The sequence below is a fragment of the Numida meleagris genome, chromosome 1, assembly GCF_002078875.1.
Source record: "Numida meleagris isolate 19003 breed g44 Domestic line chromosome 1, NumMel1.0, whole genome shotgun sequence".
Classification (NCBI taxonomy): Eukaryota; Metazoa; Chordata; class Aves; order Galliformes; family Numididae; genus Numida; species Numida meleagris.
Genome location: NC_034409.1, coordinates 57,070,051 through 57,090,575, shown reverse-complemented (window position 1 = coordinate 57,090,575; position 20,525 = coordinate 57,070,051). Strand labels below are relative to the sequence as shown.

The 20,525-nt window shown below is 44.1% G+C and overlaps 2 protein-coding genes across 4 annotated transcripts in view; both read right to left on the bottom strand.

Annotated features, from left to right (window-relative positions):
* SVOPL (SVOP like) overlaps positions 1 to 3,519 on the bottom strand; it is a 40,366-nt gene extending 36,847 nt beyond the window's left edge. The window contains exon 1 of the mRNA XM_021388005.1: positions 3,408 to 3,519. Coding sequence (XP_021243680.1) covers positions 3,408 to 3,413 — 6 coding nt within the window. The 5' untranslated portion in view covers positions 3,414 to 3,519. The remainder of the gene's footprint in view (positions 1 to 3,407) is intronic.
* ATP6V0A4 (ATPase H+ transporting V0 subunit a4) overlaps positions 1 to 20,525 on the bottom strand; it is a 31,151-nt gene that overhangs the window by 8,116 nt on the left and 2,510 nt on the right. Inside the window, exons 3-21 of one of the 3 annotated variants that reach the window (XM_021387921.1) lie at positions 20,011 to 20,089; positions 19,460 to 19,554; positions 19,038 to 19,163; positions 18,012 to 18,106; positions 17,729 to 17,855; positions 17,142 to 17,224; positions 13,165 to 13,258; positions 12,878 to 13,090; positions 12,285 to 12,435; positions 11,384 to 11,523; positions 11,111 to 11,268; positions 10,620 to 10,713; positions 9,292 to 9,410; positions 8,119 to 8,335; positions 6,361 to 6,468; positions 4,450 to 4,575; positions 3,408 to 3,525; positions 1,275 to 1,446; positions 55 to 481 (exon numbers count right to left, since the gene is read on the bottom strand). In XM_021387921.1, coding sequence (XP_021243596.1) covers positions 388 to 481; positions 1,275 to 1,446; positions 3,408 to 3,525; positions 4,450 to 4,575; positions 6,361 to 6,468; positions 8,119 to 8,335; positions 9,292 to 9,410; positions 10,620 to 10,713; positions 11,111 to 11,268; positions 11,384 to 11,523; positions 12,285 to 12,435; positions 12,878 to 13,090; positions 13,165 to 13,258; positions 17,142 to 17,224; positions 17,729 to 17,855; positions 18,012 to 18,106; positions 19,038 to 19,163; positions 19,460 to 19,554; positions 20,011 to 20,089 — 2,409 coding nt within the window. In that variant the 3' untranslated portion in view covers positions 55 to 387. Of the gene's footprint in view, positions 1 to 54; positions 482 to 1,274; positions 1,447 to 3,407; positions 3,526 to 4,449; positions 4,576 to 6,360; positions 6,469 to 8,118; positions 8,336 to 9,291; positions 9,411 to 10,619; positions 10,714 to 11,110; positions 11,269 to 11,383; positions 11,524 to 12,284; positions 12,436 to 12,877; positions 13,091 to 13,164; positions 13,259 to 17,141; positions 17,225 to 17,728; positions 17,856 to 18,011; positions 18,107 to 19,037; positions 19,164 to 19,459; positions 19,555 to 20,010; positions 20,090 to 20,525 lie in introns of those variants that run through there. The other 2 variants (XM_021387930.1, XR_002435439.1) reach the window with 2 other exon arrangements.

The window sequence follows — 20,525 nt, the reverse complement described above, 5'->3', positions numbered from 1 at the left end:
TTTTCCTTGTAGAGAAATAAACCACAAAGACAAGTGGAGCAAAACACATGCAAGTTGATTATTAATAACCAATTTAATTCAAAAAAGATGCATTACTTCTTTTTAACCAAGCAGTGGGCAGCTGGTTAAATGCTGAATGATCAAATGCTGAAGACCAGGTACTTGGCAAAGACATCAGTGGAGACATGCAGCTCAGGGTCTAGACAGCCCAGCTGCTGCAGCATCTGTGTTATCACTGGGAATAGGCCTAGGACATTTCCATGTACAGATAATCTTCTTTCAAGGGCCATGTGCTATTATATGTCACTGTGTATAACCCACTCCATGGGCAATCAATGGCAAGGAAGTAGGGCCTGGTCTGAGGACTGAAGAATCAATGCACTGGCTTTACTCTTCTGTAGTGCCGTCTATTATGTGCTTGAAGGAGAACGGAGAAAATTTGTACCCAGCTCCTACATAGAACTTGTTCTGGAACTCCACCCTGGGGAGGGAGCAGAGAGGAGCGTAAGTGTCACTTGGAGTGGACAGCACCTGCATCCAGATGAGAGGCCAAAGTGTAGCACCCGTGGAAAAACGGAGGCCATGAGAGCTGGTGGCCTCCAAGCCAAGAACGTAGTCTCCTTCCAGAGCCAATTGAGAGACACAGGCAGCCCTGGGGAGCAACTCAGCACTCATTAGCTCTGACTTTCCTTACATCAGCCTGGAAATGCTCCTCATGAGACCAGTTGGCAAGACCTTGTATGCCTGCTAAACTGCTTCTAGCAGCTCTGAAAGCTGGATAACCACATGCTGGAGCTGGGATCTCTGGTCTGAAAGCAGCACAGCACTGCCTAGCATACCTCTCACCCTCCCTGCACAATAACTTCACCACAATTTGCTATGGCAGCCACAGATTGGGCTCATGGAGGACACCAAGTTTTGGTGATGGTGAGGGAGGATTTATTACCTTGGTCTTTCTTTACACATTATCATGCACGTGAGGATGGCCTAGGAGGCACTGCTCATTGACTGGGAAAAGCTGAAGACTTCCATTTGCTATGTGTGCCCACCGCCCTCACAGCCTCACAAGGATGGGTCACTCCACAGTGCAGTCCAGAGATGTAGCAGGGAGCTCTGACTTCCCCTCTGGGCAAATCTCCCACTCCCTGTTGGCCAAGGGTGTCCAAACACATATTTGTCAACATGGCACAGTTGGTGTGGCCACTGCTGTTCCTACAGCCCCATCCTTCCCAGGGAGAGCTCTGGGAAAAGCTCCGGCAGAGCACACCACCTACCAGTGCAAGCGCAAGGCGTGCAGAAAGGCTGACAAACCCTCCATGACAAGCAGGATGGCTACCGTCAGCACTGCAAATGCAGCAAAGATGATGAAGACAACAATGAGGCCTACCCAGCTGCTGTTGTTTAACCCATTGTGCATTACCATTGTCCAGAGAACTTCTGACAACTCTGCAGAAGGAAATAACAAGAAAACAGTGCTGAGAAACAGCCATGGACAGACACAGCACTCAGTGTGTTCCATATTTCCCACTTAGATGAGCTGGCTTAAAATAAAATGCCAGCCCTGTTGATAGTAACTGTGCATGGCCACCCTGCCTCCCCTTCATGAGAGGAGAAGGAAAATGCATGCAGGTTATTTTCCATTGCTCCTCTTCACTGCGTTGCAAGATAAGCGTGCTGCTTTGGCTTGGCTTTGTGTCACCAAGACCACACAAGCACGCTACCAGGTCCACTGTTACCCTAGTATGATAAAGTCATCAATTTAATTTGCACAACTTTAACATGGCAGCTGGGCTCTATGCAGAGCCTTCTAGAACTGCTTGCTGCTAAATCCCAGTGAAAGTGATCGATTGACATAGTCAATACATTTGCAGATGAGGTTTCAAGCTGTACTGATTGATGCCAGCAAAGACCCACAGGAGACAAAGACATGTAATTCCCATTTGTTCCTGAGACCATTTCTCATGGGGTGTCACAAAGAAGTTATGGTGGGGGAAAAAAAGAAAAAAAGACAATTCGTTGGTCTCACCCAAGCCAAGGCAGGCTGTTTGAAATGTTTAGGTTGCCTCCATGCTTGTTAAAGACTTTTATTCCTACACAAGTTATCAACATTCACATTACTGGCATATCTGATGTGTCTGGCCAACAGGAGATCATATTCCTAACCTAGTTACTCCAGTTACAGAGTATAGATTCAGGACCAAGAGATTTTTCTCTTCTGATACAGGCAAAGAAAGGACTTAGCCCAGCTCTTCTCCATCCAGATACTCCAGCCACCAGTCCAGCCTTGTTTTCCATTTTATCAGTCATTGCATGATGAGGTTCTCAGGCCATATCCAGACTATACATTAAATAACCTGTTATTTTAGGTGATAACGTATGTGAGGGATCCCCTTGCAACTGATGTCCTCAGGAAAAATACTCCCGACAATACCACTTTGCAAGGCTACAAAGGAACACAATGATTTTCCAGGCAGATTTCTCACACAACACATATGACTGCCCTTATCTTAGCTCTTAAGCTGGTTTATTCTATCTAGATACCTGTCCTCCATGTGAAACTTGTGCATATTAGCTTCCATTCAACTTCTACTATGTTTATTTCTGTGCCAAGAATTACAGCTCAATCCATCAATCCATGGTGTCTCCCCTTCCTTCTGTTTTCTCCTTCTATGTATGTACCCATCTCTTCAGGACAGGCACAATTCCTAGCCAGAAGCAGTACAGCAATAGTAACAAAAAATATTTCACAAAAATTAGGGTAGCTGAAGTTCCAGCCAGAGGGAATTTTTAGTATTTGGGCATTTGTTTTTATCTTAAATCAAGATAAAAGACGTTGAAATGCAGTGCATTTTTTCATGACATAAGAGGTTCCACCACATGTTGCTGGGAAAAATCCTAGTTGAAAATGGCTAGATTCAAGAGTTCTTGAGCTGAAACTTTTCTTTTTGTTTTGCTGAACCAAATCAAAATATCTTTTACAAGCAATTTTGACATTCATCTACATACCTTAAGGCTATAGCAAGTGCTTCCTGGAATATGCAGCTATGGTACCGATACTGCAATCACTTTTTTGGACAGGAGCACACATTTGGGCTGCACCCCCTACACAGCCGCAAGCCATGAGGACTATTCCAGAAGGACAGCTACAGAACAGCATGGGAAATGGGCCCTGGCTAGGAAATGCAGTCAGGAGGTCCCTGACATTAGGTCCTGGGAATCACCTCTAAAAAAACAGAGAAGTCCATCGCAAAACACTTGGATTTATCTGAAGACAAACACTCTGAGATGCAAACATCTGTAAGGAGGACTTTGATTTAATGTGGAAATTCTCAGTAATAATCAAACACCATAAGAAGCAGGGATCAGCATGGAACTGCTGGTGAGGTAGCTAACACGAAGTCACTCACGTGCATGGGCCAGGCTCAGTGCCCAGAGCCGCAGGTAGGACGCTGTGTTGGAGATGCAGCCAAGGCAATATTCAATGGTATGGATAGCTTGGTGGACAAATGTGTCTCCAAAGTTGAACTAAAACATCAGAAAACCAAACAATGTTTGTTTCTTAGTTCAGGGTTTCCTGATTAACCTTCCACAAAGGACTGTTCATATTCCTCCCTTTTCCCTACTACGTCCTGAGCAACAGAAAGATGTTATCCAAAGGAAAAGACTACTTTGAAACATGTCAATTCTGTATGACCTTTCCATACATTCTCCTCAGAAGAAATACAATTCTAGTGAAAAACAAATGTTCAGAAAACAGCTCATATTCCAGTTTAATAATTTCAAATGTGGAGTAAGATGGGAACCCAACTGCTTTCAGCCTTTGTGATTTCCTACAGAGACAGAAATTCTTATATAAAGTAGGTATTTCCAGGCTATCTGCATATTGGCATATGCCTTGTGGGAGATATCACTGAATAAGCATATCTTCTAAGACTATGAAGATTCCCTTCTCTTTCAGCCATATGCACACCCGATATTGTTGGTACTTCAAACTGTTACAAACACTCTTGTCACTTTTTTCAGTGTTGCTGCATATTGCAGAAGCCCTTGACAGTATGTGCCAAAAAGAGATTTTTCTCCTTAGCCAACACTGCAGGCTGCCAACTTTTAAGTGCTTCTTTGCAATTTAAAAGAAGGAAAAATTGCTGACTCTTGGGGAAGCCTTGACCTTCTCTGGGTGCAGTGTGGAAGTGAAACAACTCCCTGGGGAAATGAAAGCTCGAGGTTTGTAAGAATGCCTACCCTCACCAGACAAAACATAAGGAAAAATTTAAAGGAATTTCTTCTATTAAAATTCAGAGCTTACTCTGTTTGGAAATACAAACTGTTGCAACAGAATGTCTTCGTAGCTTGTTAAAAAGAAGGGCTGGCAACTCTGCAAAAGCCTTCTGCTTGGCTTTGTACCTTGTACTACTGTCTGAATAATTCCTTCTGTCTGCATTTTCTTACCTCTTCTTCGTCATCCTCATGGCCACCACCATGGTCTCCCCGAGAAGCTTTCTTGGTGTGATTGGTCTCTGGGGCATCCACTTCATTTTCTCCCACAGTGTTTCCTGAGTGAGCTTGAGACCGAATCTTTCAGAAACAAAATGTTATGTGACTTTCGTGCCATGCTACAGCAGACCATGGCACAGAACTTCATCACTAACCTCTTGACAGGTAACGTCTAAAGAACTACTTAATAAGTATAAGGAAAATTTCAACAGCAGTCCATCATCATAGACTGCAAAAACTGGGTACTCCTGCTGAATGGCTAGTAGTAATCGTAAAAAATTTCCATTCTAGAGCATTTTTCAATGATCCTAAATAATTTAGAGCTAGTTCCTGTGTCACAATACACCCTTTTATACTCACAAATCAAAGAACCGTCACTTTTGGCAAATGAGAAAATTGGGGCATATTAAGGCTGATCATTTCAGTTATATAGCTGTAAATCAAAGACATTATCATCAAGCGAAAGGGAAAAGGAGCCTGAAAGGGTCAGACGACTTAAGGAAAGTCACAAAGTTACTCATACAGACAGAAGTACAGTTTGGATCTCTAGATTCATTTTGAATCATTGAAAGCCTCATGACAACCCATGTTCTCTCCATAATCATTCAGAACTCATCTAAAGGCCTGAACAACCTGATCTGATCCTCATTTCAGAGATGATAACACAACATAAGAATAGCCCTACATTTCATGCCTATAATACCCCTATTATACAGCATAACAAAATACTGACTTCACAGCTTCTGTCAGGTTCTGCTTTGTCATTCTTTATAGCTTCCAGTGGGTTTCATGGGCAAAGTCTCATGGTAACACATTGTTTCCTACCGCAGCAATAATCTTTGTCACACCTGCTTTATCTTTGGTTTGCCTGAATGTCAGCAGAGAGAACAGACTGTTGCAAACATATAAATCTGGGTAAATGTAAGATGTGATCAAACAGCTAACATATGAAAATCAGGAACAGAAATATAGGGGCAGAATAGGAGGTGGGGAAAAGCTGTCAGATGTTGCTAGCATAAAAGCAGGAGCTGGAGTCAGCCATGTCAAGCTTTCATTGAAATCCCAGAAGAATGACAAAACAAGGAATTACAGTGCAGAGGCAAGGCTGCAAAGGTCTCCCAGGGACCTGGCTTTCAGTTATAGGTCAGAAGTGACTGAGTTGGAAAGGTCACATAGCACAACTGGCATCTCTTTCTTCAAATAGAAACATCTGTGCCCTATAAAAGGTACTCCAGGCACTACCTCCCACTATAAAGAGGAGTAAATCCTGATAGACAAGTGAAGTCCTGTTAGCGTAATAAAGGAGAGAATTAATGAGCAACCAGGAAACTGCAGCTGCCACAATTACGTACTAAAGAGCTGGGTGAACCTCAGAGCCCAAGGGAAGGAGGGCTTTGTTAATGGGAAGGCAATCACTCAGGGATAAAGCATTTCTGGAAAGCTTTTAAATCAAGCCTTTTCTATAAGAAGTGTTGGTCTCTCAGAGACCAAGGTTATCACAGATGCCCTGTTCCTATAGAGCAGCCAACCTGGTTTGTGAGCCAGGCATGCAGGCCTTTGCCCTCTTATTGGCTTTACCAGTCCTTCAGTCTTTCTAAAACTCCTCTAGTTTTGGATATTACATTTAAAAGATCTTGGCATCACTATTCTCCCAATAAATAGAGTATGGCCTTCTGAGCAAAAGCTCCTACTTCCTATTTAGATGGCTCAGTCAAATGTCCATTCTCTAAAACACTGTTTGAAATTTCTGGAGAAACTGAGATCAGAAGAAAGCAAAATTAGTTCACTGCAAACACTCCTGGAGGTCTGCTGCCTCAGCTTTGCCTTTGCCATCCTGAACTCCCTTGCATGGCCCACATCTCTTACCATGCGCCGTGCTTTCTGGTGGTTGGCTCGGAGGATGAAAGGTTTAATTAGCAGCATCCAGGGAACAGCAATCAGAGCAAATATGACCAGAAAGCTCTGCACTTCTTTCTAAAAGAGCCAAAAATAGAAGAACAAAAAGTCACTTTCACATTCTTTAGCCAACTGAATTCATGGTAAGAAACTTGATACTATAAAATGTTTTTGTTTTACTCAAAGGACACACTGCTCAAATTGGTTGAGTCTCCTCTGCATATGATTATATTAAAATAAACGTATACTGCTTAAAGCTCCAAAAAGCGCTGCCAGATGGAGATGGTTGGAGAGTTGAAGATGAAAAGCTTTCATGTTAGGAAGTGCAGTTTGCCAAAACCCAACATTACGTACTTGAACCTGGCTCTCCAATGGCCCAACTGAATGTCCTAACCACTGGGTGAGGTAATGAGTCTGCCTTGCTCTGATCAAAGCAGAAATGCTGCTGTAAGGGCCAAGCCATTCAAGTCTCCCCCTGAAAAGCAGAGGATCCAGGATTTGCTTTCCATTTCCAACTCCAGAAGGGAATCAAATTCCCATCATTTATCTTTGATAACACATTGCCCCCACGAGTACATCAGTAGAAGGTGTCCTTGTTGCAGTGTGCCACCCCTATTTCTGTCCCAATGTAAATATTTGTACTCTAAAACCACACCAATACAACACAACACAAACATACAACTTTTACATTTTTTTTTTAAAGATGGCTCAGTTCCCTGGTCACTTAATGGCTGGTTTCATACATTCCTTGCATTTAGACAATGCAGGGGAATTACAAAGAGTTACTAATGGGGGGTAGAGGGTAGGAATATGAGAAAAAAAATGGTTGTCATGGAAAGCTTTGGATTGTTCCAAAGTAAAATGCTATTTAATTATTTTTTGAAAGCTGGGAAAACTCATCTGCAGCCTTAAGGCAGTTATTAGGGACAGACCAGGTTTTTCTACAAGCTCTGACTTGCCTGTAGCCCTATAACTAGGGCTACAGGCTGAGTTAAAGGTGAAGTGCCAAAGTGTGCAACTGAATAGACGTAAATATATGTGTGACTGGAGGCAGCATTTGCTTGCGAATTTTTCATTGATGCTGCTGATACAAATGCAAGCAGCAAGAAAATTCCCTGTTTGGAGTGAAAAGATATAACTTTAAAAGAAGTTTTCTCTCAGTGGAGGTATTTTTGACTTGTATATGTGGGTTGTTTTTGTGTGTGTGCAGCTGTTGTTGGGTTTTTTGTTTGTTTGTTTGTTAAGTGAGCTCCCCAGAGAAGATACTTTTGAAAAAAAGCTGCCACAAATCCTCAAGTTATTTCTGTTTTTCAGCTGAAAACACAGTTTTCAGGTTTTCCAGAGAAGAAAAAAAGGAATAGAACATCAAGGAAAGGAGACGCTTGTTTTATCTCTAGGATGTATCAAAACTCCATGACAGCACTTCTACAATAGTGAGCATTGACTGTCTATTCACCCTTCTTTCATTTTTTCCCCAAAGTATTTTAAATTGTATCATCATCCTAGCAAGGATGACACTAACAATGAGATTTCCTCTGCAGCTCTGATAGCTCCACTCTCCTACCTGTCTACAAGGCCAACAAGAATATCAGAAGAACAAACTTCTTTTATGTAACTGGCCCTTGTAGTTGAGGTTCTGAGAATTTTCCCCATTTTTACACCGACCCTCCATACATCCACTGCAAATTCACAAGAAGCTGCAGTGGATTCAAGCTTCTTGATGCCTACCTGGTGCAGATATAGTGGAGCATTAGAAGCATCACTGTAATTAAACAGAAACATATTGATGAAGTGGATGAGAATGCTTGGTGCACTCTGAGATGAGTGGACATCAAAATGACACCATTTGAAAATAATCATGAAGACGAGGTAGCCAAAAAGAGAGATAATAAAGATCATCTCTGGAATGAACTGCAGGATAATGTTTATGTATTTCTTGAAGTAGCTGGAAAGAATAAGAAAAGATAGCTACACTTAATACAGCAAGTATTAATACAAAGTTGCACGCAAGCATGACAAATTTGTTTGTGTGTTTATACTATTTAGTCTTTGAAAAATCACATTAGAAACTTACTACTATCACTAGCCAAGAACTGTTTAATGGCAGTTGTTATGAATGAAAGCCAGTATTTAAATACAAAAGCTTTTCCGCACTGATTCTCTTCAGGTTCTTATGCTTGACCCATTAGTGTCTGAGCATCTCAAAATATTAACACTTTTAAATAAAAACATATTTTCAAAAAAACCAGCAAATTTACAAAGCATTTTAAGCTGAGTAAGGTCGGAACAAGGTGTAGGATCAATTCTGTGCAGTTCTCTCTCACATCTTAAAAAATTTTCTATACTTTTGGTCACTACAAACCTTCGACCTATGGAGAGTCTCTCAAGATAGTGGTTTCAGTCCCTCCACTCTACCTCCAATTCTCAGTTTTGTTGTAAAATACAGAGGCAGAGGAATAGACATGCACATACACAGATCCTAACCAAAGGCCCACTGAGTCAGGAGGAAGAGATGTACACACACCGTGCAAGGTTTTAGAGTGCTTTGGATTAGGCCTAAAGAACTTGTCTTTCAAGATAGAAATTACCAGCAGTGAAAGATGTTGCATATTTTTAATGTAGTGCATTTTAATATTTCTGCAAAATCAAGAAGATGAAGGGAGAAAGTGAAAAAGACAATTTACCCAAGAGAATAATTACAAGGTAATGGTCATTCTTCTGGCCTTTGGACTTCATTCTCTATAACAGCAGGGGTTTGAACCTGTCAGTGTACAGACTATGGGGGAAAGGGTGAAATTCAAGTCAACAGATTGAGATATGAGGCTTTCTCTGAATGAGGGACACTAGTTTAGAGATGGGAATTTATGTGCTGCAACAATGGGCTTGGTGAAACAGACTTACATGTGATTAAAGAGACTGAGTATCACCCCAAAGATCATATGCACAATCCCAATCACAACTGACATCTTCATTTTGTAGGAGTTCAGAAAAGTCAGCTTGTTTGATGCAATGTTCCAAATCTTTGGGAAAAGGTACAAAAAGAGACAGAAGAATAAGATTTTCAAGTTTTTGCTTGATAACTGATTTGTGGAAGCTGTTCCTTTAATTACATCAATTTACTCTTACCTGTTCTAGTAAGAAGATTAAGGAACAGAAATCTAGATGTTCTTCATAATACATCTGGCTCTGTCAAGCTCCTAATCTAAAGGGTATAATGTATAATTCTCATTTAACAGAGGAAATATCAGGGAGTTAAAATGATGTGCTGACTTTGCTTCATTCCTCCAGAAATTGATGCTGAGGCTGGTAACAGAACCTAGATATTTTCAGTGTCATTCCTTGCTTCTAGGTTCAGTCACCACCATCAGTGGAGGAGGAAAGACATGAGAAAATTCCTCCTGTTGCTAGAGAAATTTGTTCAACATTCACCAGAGAAATAACGAGAACAGAGCTTGTTCTACCTTTTCTTTGAAAACAAAAATAAAACTCTTTCCAACTCACTGGCCATGGAGACCAGATTTTTGCCTGCCTCTCTGCTGTTCCTCTCTCCCATTCAATGGTTCCAGCCTCTCAAACAAGCAGCAGCCAGAGTGAAAGAGGGACTAACCACAGTTAAACTAAATTAGGGATGTGTGTGGGAGATGTACAGAAAATTCAGCTGCCTCTGACATGACTTCCTGAACTGAACTGCCTGCATCCTGGGCTGAGCTTCAGAGCTGGGTTTGTGAAAAACTTACAACAAGGTCAATTCCTCTGTAAACCATGGGAAGCCCATGTTTCTTTGTGTGACCAACAGAAATGAGAGCACATCCAGCAGAGCAGAGGTTAATTGGCAAATATTAAGGTTGAAACAGGAAAGCTTGAGGTTACCAACTGCATTTTAGTATGCAGTAAAGAGAGAACAGGAAGAAAAGGGAAATAGGAGAAACAACCTGACTTTCAAGGCCAGGGTGGATGGGGCCCTGGGCAGCCTGATCTGGTGGGTGGCAGTCCTGCCCACAGCAGGAGGTTGGAACTGGATGTGCTTTAATGTCCCTTCCAACCGAAGCCATTCTGTGCTTCCATACCCTTGAATGCTAAAGAAAACATCATTACTACTGCGTGAATAGGCAAAGAGCAAGATGTGAAGAACGTGGCTTCAGGAGAGAGAGCAGGGAGCTATAGGTGTACCTGATGTGTAGAAAGAGCAGTGAAATACAAATTATCTTAGAGCAATTTAATTTAATTACCGGATCTATTCCAAATGGGTATGGATTTCCAGAGTAGACCCCAGGGACTGCTGGGTCCAACTGCAGCACTGTGTTGTCCAGAAGCACTTCCTTACTACAAGAGAAAAATGAAATAACTTTTGCAGCTTAATTTCACTGTACAAACCTATAGTATATTTACATGAGATGTGCTGAGAACTACCACATTACACCTCCTACCAACTCCAACATTTCTCTGAACTGTTACCCTGAGTTTGTGTGCATGTGTGTGTGGAATTGGGTCCTACACAATGACAGTCCTCCACCACACTGATAATACTCTATGCATAAGCCCTGGACATCAGTACCTGAACAAGCAGGCTTGTTCCCAAGGACTCTGCCTTTCCATTTCAATGGTGAGTTTGTCTGTGTGTGTCAGACAAAACCTCTGATTCACTGTCACTATCTTTCTTTTCAAGCTTATGCACTCAATTTGGTGCCTTTTCATTTCTTCCCCACATTTAGCCACTTACTTCCAAGTGTTGTTTTTAAACATGGGGATAATGTGCCAGGAAGAGCCAAAGATGTTGAATGATTTGGAGAAGCAGTCATTGTAGATGAAGCCAGTATACATGGAAAATATGCCCATGAGCAGGATCAGGTAGCGTCCACTGAAAAAGGTGTTCCAGATCTGCAGAGGAAGAAGGCAGCACTGGTAAACCTATGTCTGTTGGACACTCTCTTATCAAATGGAACAATGAGCCTTTTCCCAGGCTGATAGGGTCCATCAGCTCACTGGTACTTGCCTCATTAGTGCTCTTCTGGGCCAGAAGGCTCTCCTCATTAATGACCATCCAGAGTGCAAAGCCCAGCATGACAGCACCATGGCCACAGTCCCCAAACATCACCGCAAACAGGAAGGGGAAGGTAATGATAGTGTAAGGAGCTGCAGAAAGGAAAACACCAGAAGCTCAGCTCCTCCTAAACAAGAGGAACTCGGCAGAGAAACAGTTTGCCCCACGAAGCCATTCTGCACAGCTGCTGTCCTTGAGGAATCCTTGATCTCTACCCTACTCACCAGACAACCACATCTAGTGCAGAACTAGCTTTGCCACTAGAAAGACTTTTCAACTCCACCTTCCATGCAGTTTTAGCCTCCGTTTTGGCCCACCATTAAAAAAAAAAGCCATAATGTGCAGGCAGTTGCATTCTTCTTTGTAACAGAAAAACATATTTGAAGGTTACTGTCATGTTTCTCAGTCTTCTGGGCCTAAACAGACTGAGTTTATCCACTTTGTTCCCACAGGCTCTCCTTTCCAAGTTTCTCTTCACTCTCTGTGGTTTCCTTGGAATTCTCTACAGCTGTTTCAAACTTTTCTCAGGTGCTTTTGGCTTCTTTGTCGCAACACGATAAGTTCAACTCATTTTCATCCTGTGAGCTTACTCTTTTCCTTCGGGCTGCTACCTCACCGTTTGTTCCCTGTCTTACATTTGTACCATTCATTAGTCCCGCTGCAAGAAATCATTGGAGACTGAGGGGCCAAATTCTATACTTGAGAAAATCCATGTGTACACACCAGGTAGTACCAATTTTTGCCAGTCAAAAATACTGTTCACATTTCTCATTGAGTTTTAGACTGGTGACAGAACTCAAAGGCTTCATTTTGGCTTTGGCAAGCCTGGCACAGGTAGCCAAGTGTTTCTCACCTGGGTTCATCTCCCTGTAGTTGCCCACACCGTATGCGTCCACAATGTTCTGAAATCCAGCTGTGAACTTGTTAGTCCTGTTGAAAGTGGGTGGTGCCATCCTGGTGTGTATGGTGGTCAGGATAGGGGTGATGGTAGAGCCACTTCTCTCCTGTAAACCAGGTGACAAGGGTAGGCACAGTCAGGGTGGCTACCAGAGAGGAATTGATCCTGCAGCACCAAAGTCTTTGTTCAGACGTGCACAGGCAGCAATATGAATGCAGGACTCAAGAGTGTTATATCTTAACCCTTTTTCTCATATCCAGATTTTTCCATTTTCTATGCTATTGATTTGTTCAGGGGAAGCTGTCAGCACTGCTGGCTCCTGTGGGTCGATCACAAACCTGCTAAGATTTAGTGCTGACCTTAAATTCCCCAAGGCCAAGCAATCATGCAACAACCTAAACTTTAATTAAAGAACAGAAAAATTAATTAAAAAACAATTAGAAAAAAAAAACAGAAAATGGAGTCCCGCATCACAGTAGCAGACAGAAGCCTGAACATATGCTCAACATATGAGCAATGTGGTTTGGGTGAGGGCACTTGTGTCTTACCATTCCCTGATGGAGAGCTCTTTTTATCCTGCCAGCATCAGCTACTGGGAACCAGATCTCTGCAATGACACACTGCTGGGTGACATCAATGTTACAGCAATTCAGGATGTGGTAGATGGCCTTGATTTTCTTTACCTTGATCTCCCAGGACCACATGTTGGCTGCTGCCTCATGCAGCAGCCGCTGGCGGTGGGACTCAGTTTGGGTTATCACCTGTAACACAGCACAGGCAGTGCTCAAGATGGGAAGCAGCAGGCAGTATGTTCTATTGTGTTGTAAACACTTACTGTGTTTAAATCCTCAATCCTTGTGTTCACTCCATCAAGCATTTCTCGCCGCTCGGTGGCAGCCTCTGGGCAGGGATAGACTGTGGCACGAAATCTAGCCACAGGAAGAGAGACAAGAGAAAAAACATTTATCTGATTGACTTTCTCTTCCTTTGTGCTTTTCTCATCTTCCCAGCTTAAAGGTGGGGAAACTGGACTTTTCCAGTTGCCCATACTTCTTACATACTGCTGCTGGACAAGGCTATGTCTGGTCTCCTATGATGTCAGAAAGAGTACACTCATCTCTTCATGAGAAAAAGGATCTCTTTGCCTGTTCTACTTGAAAAAAAAAACCCACTCCCTCTCTCAGCTGATACAAGGTACATGGTATTACAGTGGTGCTCAGCACTAACATCTCCCTAATAATCACAATAAGGATAGAATCATAGAATTGTTTGAGTTGGAAGGGACCATTACAGATTATCTAGTCTGGCTCCCCTGCAGTGAACAGGGACACCCACTGCTAGATCAGGGTGCGCAGAGCCCCTCCAGCCTGACCTTGAGTGTCTCCAGGGATGGGGCATCCACCACCTCTCTGGGCAACCCGTGCCAGCAAAAAACTCTTGCCTTATATCCAGTCTAAATCTCCCCTCTTTTACTTTGAAACCATTTCCCCTTGTCCTATCACAACAGACCCTGCCAAATAGTCGGTCCCCTTCCTTCTTACAGCCCTCCTTTGGATACTGAAAGGATACCCTGCTAAAGTCCAGGGAAGTTTCTCGGCCTACAGGGAGCCACAAAAACATAACCCAGGCAGAGGCAGCCCAGTTAACAGAGCAGCCAACAGATGTCCCTCTTGCACTGAGGCTGGAACAATTCCGTGTCACTGCCTTGCACTACCCTTCCGCAGTCACTGGGGGAAGGCAGAGCCAAACTAGTGTTTCACAGCGGGCAAACGCCCTTCGTGCTTGCAGTCTGTGTGAGTAAATAACCCTGTGTGCAGGATAAAACAAAAGGAGAATGGCGATGCGGCTGGCTCTTGACTCCCGGTCCGTCTGTATCGCCGGACAGCTTGGGAGGACAAGTGCTTTTGTAAGCTTATCTCCGAGACTGTATTTGGGAGATGCAGCTGGTTAGTTTTGCGTGGTATAATAAGGACTGTTGTGGACTCCCTTTGTGTGAGTGTGGTCTCGTCTCCATGCAGGTGTTGTGTACTACTTCACCTACGGTACGCAACACGAACACCCCTGGTACGCTAATGTGAGAGCGCTGCCATCCTGCAGTGGGACTGCGCTGAGACAGGGTCACTAAAGGCAGCTTTTGTGCACATGTGGCAAATGGAAAGAGATAGGACACGGTCATCGGGGTTACCTCTGTTAAGGAGACAAAAACTTGCATGCTCTTTGTACAAAGAAGCATCACTTTCTGGCTTCATCTGAGCACAGAATACATCAGCACCTGCTCTCCAGAATCAGTTCCAGCACACACGAGTCAGGGCAGTTGCAAATTGAACAAAACACAAAGCAGTTTCCTAGAGATCAGAGCAGAGCTGCATGCAATGACAGCACAACCTCTTCAGCTCAACTTCCAGGACTGAGCCTCTGCTCACCCAACACCTGGCACTCCTTTCCAAAGGTTATTCACCCTACCTAATTATTCCCATCTTCTCATTCTTCACAGCTCTTAGTTCATCTTTAATAAGGATTTTTAATCAAACTTGAAAGCTTATTCCTCCATGCTGTAGAGTTCCCCCATTCCCAGTAATGTTGCTGCAGCAGTGTTGCTTTGATCTTTTAACAGCCATTTTGCATACCGAGTATCAGGTTTGCCCTAATGGCACAGACATCTCTGAAAGCTCCAGGAGAATTCAGCAGGGAATCCTTACACTGATAAATCCAGTTTAGTATTCACATGAGCACTGAGGCAGCTGCAAGAAAAGGAGGAAAAGAAAATTTCTTACATTTTCCTCCTCCCTGCTCCTCTAGACCTTCCACTAATAAATCTGTGCACGGACTTAATGCTCGTGAAATTGGCAGACTAATGTTACCAATTAGAGTCAAGCAGACACTACAGGCGTAACCTGAGGCACACTGCTCTGCAAACAAATCTTAGCCTGCCTTGCAGGAGACTGGCTTCTATCAGTCCCACGATTTTTGCAGGTTATTTACTTGTCATGATCGATGACTTAGTGCTAAGCAGAGATGTCCTGCAGAGGCTGGAATGACACAGCCATCTGCTTTAGGTATCATTAACCGCCTTAAAGATGAACCAGACCAAAATGTCTTGACCTGTGTACCAGGGATGGCTGATGGTCACGGAGAAGAAAAGGAGAGGCATAGGACAGATATATTTAAAAAGCTTAAAACTCAGCAGGACATATATACAGGCATATTAGCAAGCAAAAAAATTGAAAAATAGGAAGAAAAGGCATAAAGGAGGATTTCAAGTGTAGCCTGATTAGCTGGCAATAAATGAAAACCAGTGTGCTAGCGCTGCAAAAGGCATCTTGTGAATTTGTCTTCATAGAATCACAGAATATCCCGACTTGGAAGGGTCCCATAAAGATCATCATGTCCAACTCCTGGCTCCACACAGCACCTCCCAAAAATCAGACCTTATGTCTGAGAGCGTTGTTCCAACGCTGCTTGAACTCCAGCAGCTGGGGGCTGTGGCCACTGCCCTAGGGACTCTGTTCAGTGCCCACCACCCTCTAGTGAAGAACCTTTCCATGATATCTAACCTGAACCTCCCCCATCTCCTTGATTGAACCTCCCTTGTCTTAAGGGGGTATGTTTCTTTTCAGTTACAAAAGCTGAGAGAAACTTACCTAAGTTCATTTCTGTGAACCTACCACCATATCCATACCACCAGCTCAAGACAGCAAGTTGGCATATCGTGGCCAGGTTGTGCAAGGATCTGCCCATGCTGCCAGCACCGTGCTGCAGAGGGCTGGGCTTCCCAGTTGGAAGATTCTGGGTTCAATCAGCAACAAAAATGCTGACAGGCATCATATGGCATGTTCTCAAAGGCAACAGGCAGCAGACTGATCCTGCGGAGTGGGGAAGGCAAAACTCCCTCCTTTTCTGAGGTTCAGGATCAGATAGGAGGGGCTGAGACCTGGGAGTCTGCCCCAGCTCTCCTTGCCCCTGTGGCTGCTTTTCACAGAGAGACGCTCACCTGAGGCAGACATGAGACTGATTTGGAGTGAAGTCAGTGCTCCTGATGTTCTGACTGAACCCAGGAGGCAAGGAAAGGCCTTCCTGAGGGCACAAGCTGGGCAATAGCAATTGTTGGCTCCTTCCCCATGAGCTTCTGCAGGCTGTAGGCACTTGGCTGCCCTGCTAGGCCTTGGGGTTAGGCCTCAGATAGATCCGGTGACAGCTGACAGATCCCCTCATCAAATCTGATTTATGCTGCAACTAGGCCCATCGGTCACCAGTGTTATGAAAGAGTAACAAAATATTCAACCTGAATTATCTTTTCATGATGCTCAACGGGGTGGAAACAAGGGAAGCTGTATGAAGCTTTAATTTCTCTTCTGGGCTCTGTCTCTGATTACATGGATATTGCCCAGAGGTCTTGGAAAGGGAGATGAGTCAACTACAGCATCATCTTTTCATGATGAAATGCGGGAAGTTTTGAGAGCAGCCTGGGGATTAGCATGTTCTGAATGCCTGGGCTGCAGGAGCTGCTATGCCCCTTGGTTTTCAGGGGAAGGATGCTGAGTATTTCTTAAAAAACCAGTCCCCTTTAAGATGTCCCAAGTTAAGAACCTCACAATCGAAGTTCCTACTATCTCTCTCTAAGTCACTTTGGCAAATTTAGAATTTCAATTTCCAAGCGTCAAGGTGATGTATACCTCTTTAGATTAGGAGCAGCAGAAGTGAGAGGCAGGAGGGAGCTCAGTGGCTCCGCTGACAGCTCCCAGCCCAGCCAGCACATGCCGACCAGCAAACACCTCTGTGAGAGTCCTGCCCAGCTGCTCGCCGGCTGCTTACCCGTCACAAATCTTCTTGATTTTTTGTTTGAGCTGCTCTCCTTGATAGAAGATAATGAACACATTCTTTTTCACCTCTTCTCTCTGCAATGCAATTCAAGCAGAATTTAAAACACTCACGGCAAAGAATCAGGTGCAGAGAAGGTGCTGTTTTCCTAAGGCTGCCTCTTCAGTGGTTTGTTCTTTTCTCCCAGCCCTAGTTTTTCAGCAGCAGTGTTTCCCCCAGATGCTGCTCCATGGAACAGGCAAGGAGCAGAGGGGCAGGGATAGGAGGTCTGGGGCACAGGGCTCACCCTGAAGCCACTGAGGGAGTCGAACCTCTGTGGTTGTAGCCCACTGCCCTTGTGGTCCCCAAAACACAGCCACCCCACTAGGGGTCACCTTAGCCAGGCAGGGCAGAGAAACCACCTCAGTGATGGCAAAAGGGGAAAGTGGCAGGAAATAAACCTTCTCTCACCCTCGGGCTCTCCTGCCTTTCCTCTACAGGCTGCCCTCAACCACTGCAGCGCAGCCAGGGCACAGTTCAGGTTTCTGCAGGCCGCAGGCATGCACAGAGGCAGGGAGAAGCAGAAGCACATGGGTACCCACCGTCACAGGGTCCTCCAGGGGGGTATCCATCTCAGTGTACCTCAGATAGATGTTGCCCCTGCAGGCTCGCCACAGCAAACGCTCGAAGGGTATCATCCTTTCCCTCTTTATAACCCCTGCTGTGAATCTGAGCGGAGTTAAAAGATAAATAAATTACAAGCCCATCCTAAGACTTCTGGGACCTGTAGCATATTCAAGTTTGCAGTCTTTTTCTTTCTACTCTGTGATTGCAGTGTGGTGCAGGTGGGAGGCCTGATCCAGAGGGGCTGTCACCGATACACACCCCAACTTAGCAGCTGCAGCAGAAGGGGTGGTCCTCAGCTCCAGCAGGCCAGATGTGTCTTCACTGAAGAAATCATCTGGCAGATTGGTTTCTGCCTGGAAAACATCAGTTTTATAAACAAATCAAAGTTCACCATTTGAAAACTATTCTCATATCTTTCTCCTGACATGTTCTTTTTTTTTTTCACACAAAAGCTTCCACAAAGATTCAGAGCAAAAGAAAGAAAAAAAAATGTAAAATACATCTTAGCAGTGAAAAGCAGAAACCCATCTGAGAACCAAATTCTTGAGCCTCAGTGAATCACAGAGAGATGCAGACTCCAAAGCAACTGAGATATTTTTGCAAATGTGTGCGGGTTGCTCCAAAAGTAATGCCTCCTATTTTATTATTTTGGCCCACAATGTCAGAGGCGGATGTTGGTGGTATGGCAGTAGAGGTTGAACCTTCCCACCAGTATTCCATTACATTTTGTTGCCGTGTGACAGATGGCAGCAGAGGGGCAGTCTGACACAATAGCATCTGACATGGTAGTACCTGTGAAGTAAAGGTATGTCATTGAATTCCTCCAAGCAGAAAAGATGGCACCCATTAACACTTGCTGAACGTTTATGGAGACCAAAGAGTGGACATGAGCACAGTGAGGCAGTGGTGGTGCTTTTCAGTGGCAGTGAATAGTGACAGAGGATCACCTCTGCTGATGCAGATTTATACGAGCACGGCATGCAAGCTCTAGGTCATTGCCAGCAAAAATGCACAGCTAATGGTGGTGTCTATGTTGAAAAATAGTGTTTTGTAGCTGTGAATTGGCCCTATCAAATAATGTTATTGTGCTCTCTGTAGCTGTTGTAGTTTCCACAGAAATAAATAGGAGGCATTACTTTCAGAGTGACCTAGTTATCTCACTGTCTTGTGGTGAAGACCACTGCGATTTGCTTAAAAACCAAAAATAGCAACAGAACATATCGAAGTGTCCATATTTTTAGGAATCTTCCACATCTCTACTGGAAGAGCAAAGAGGTCCCTCACCTCGAAGAAGTCCTGGGTTTTCTTCAGCAGATGCTTGAGTTCCATCAGCTCAAGGAAATTCTGCTTCAGTGTTTGCTGATTCTGGTTGGCTTCCAGCAGCTCAGCCTCAAGTTTCTCCAGCACTGTCTGTTTAGGAGCCAAGAACATCCAGAAAAAAACTCAGAAGCAGTCCAGTGTACCTTTACCAGGCTGATATTAAATCTTGAACAATAGATTGTTGTTTCATTTTTTTTTTCAACAAGGGAATATAGAACTGTTCAATGAGCCCTTTTAGTAAGCACTGAGTTTGCAGAAAGATACTCATTATGGTCAATACCTCATTTTCCCATTGCCACATTCCCTGTTGTATGCTTTGTTCTGTTCAGGCATTAAAGCCAGAATTCACCTGCTCAAAGCACAGGCAGGTAAGTGGGTAGGTGTACCTCCATATCAATCATTTCCCGAGGCAGGGGGGTCTCTGGGTACTTCTCTAGTTTGACTATCTCCACAACATCTTCCATTTCATTTTCCAGAAAACCTGCAGGAAAGGACACAGAAGTCTTGATATGGGGTCATCGCTGCTTCATCATCCTGGTCACCAGTTGCTGCTAAACCCACTGTCAGGACCAAGGCATCACACTGCTGCTCATGCGTTAAGGAATTTTCCCCGGGCTGAAGCACAGCACAGTGGTAGGAGTCAGGTTGCCTGGACTGAGCCTTCTGCCCAGCCTCAGATTATCATTGTGATTTTACATGTGCTAATAATCTTCCTTTCAGTTTGGTTAACTGTTTTCAAAACAGGCAAAAATTTATTGCCCATGTGGGGTGAAGTGTTAATTAGCTGATGCGGGAAAAACACTTTCAGGGTCTTGGATGAAAATACCACCATTTTGCCTCTAGTCCTGCTTCACGGTGTGTGAGCACTTAACACAGATATAAATCCCACACTGCCAGTTGCTGGAGGGCTGGCTGCCTTTGACAAGCGTTTACTTACGCAGGATCCTCTCCAAGGATTCACACCTTCTCACTTCATTCACAAACTTTCTCTGGAAGCTGTTCACGTTTGCATTCAGCTGAAGACAGGAGGGAAAACAGGCCTGAGGCTGAAGGCCGAACACCACACTCATTTTAAACATCAGCAGAGAACAAATGCCTTTGGTGCAAAAGGAAGTCTTACAGGCTCCTAATGGCAGGGCAATACCATGCAATTTTTGTACACAAGGACATCGTGGCTTTACCACTCTAGTGGGTTCTCATAGAGAGCTTCCCATTCTCTGCTGGTGGAAGGTGTTGTCCCAAGGGCATGCAGAGGGTGTGCGGTTCACTAGGCGGGGACTCGGGGATAGGTGGTGTCTCAAAGAATCAGAGAATCATCAAGGTTAGAATAGACCTCCAAGATCCAACCGTCCACCCATCACCAGCACAGCACCTGGCTTTCTGATCATCTGTGGGTGTTCCTGGTCTCCCCATGGGCTCTTTGACCACTCTGCAGGGGTAACATTCACCCCC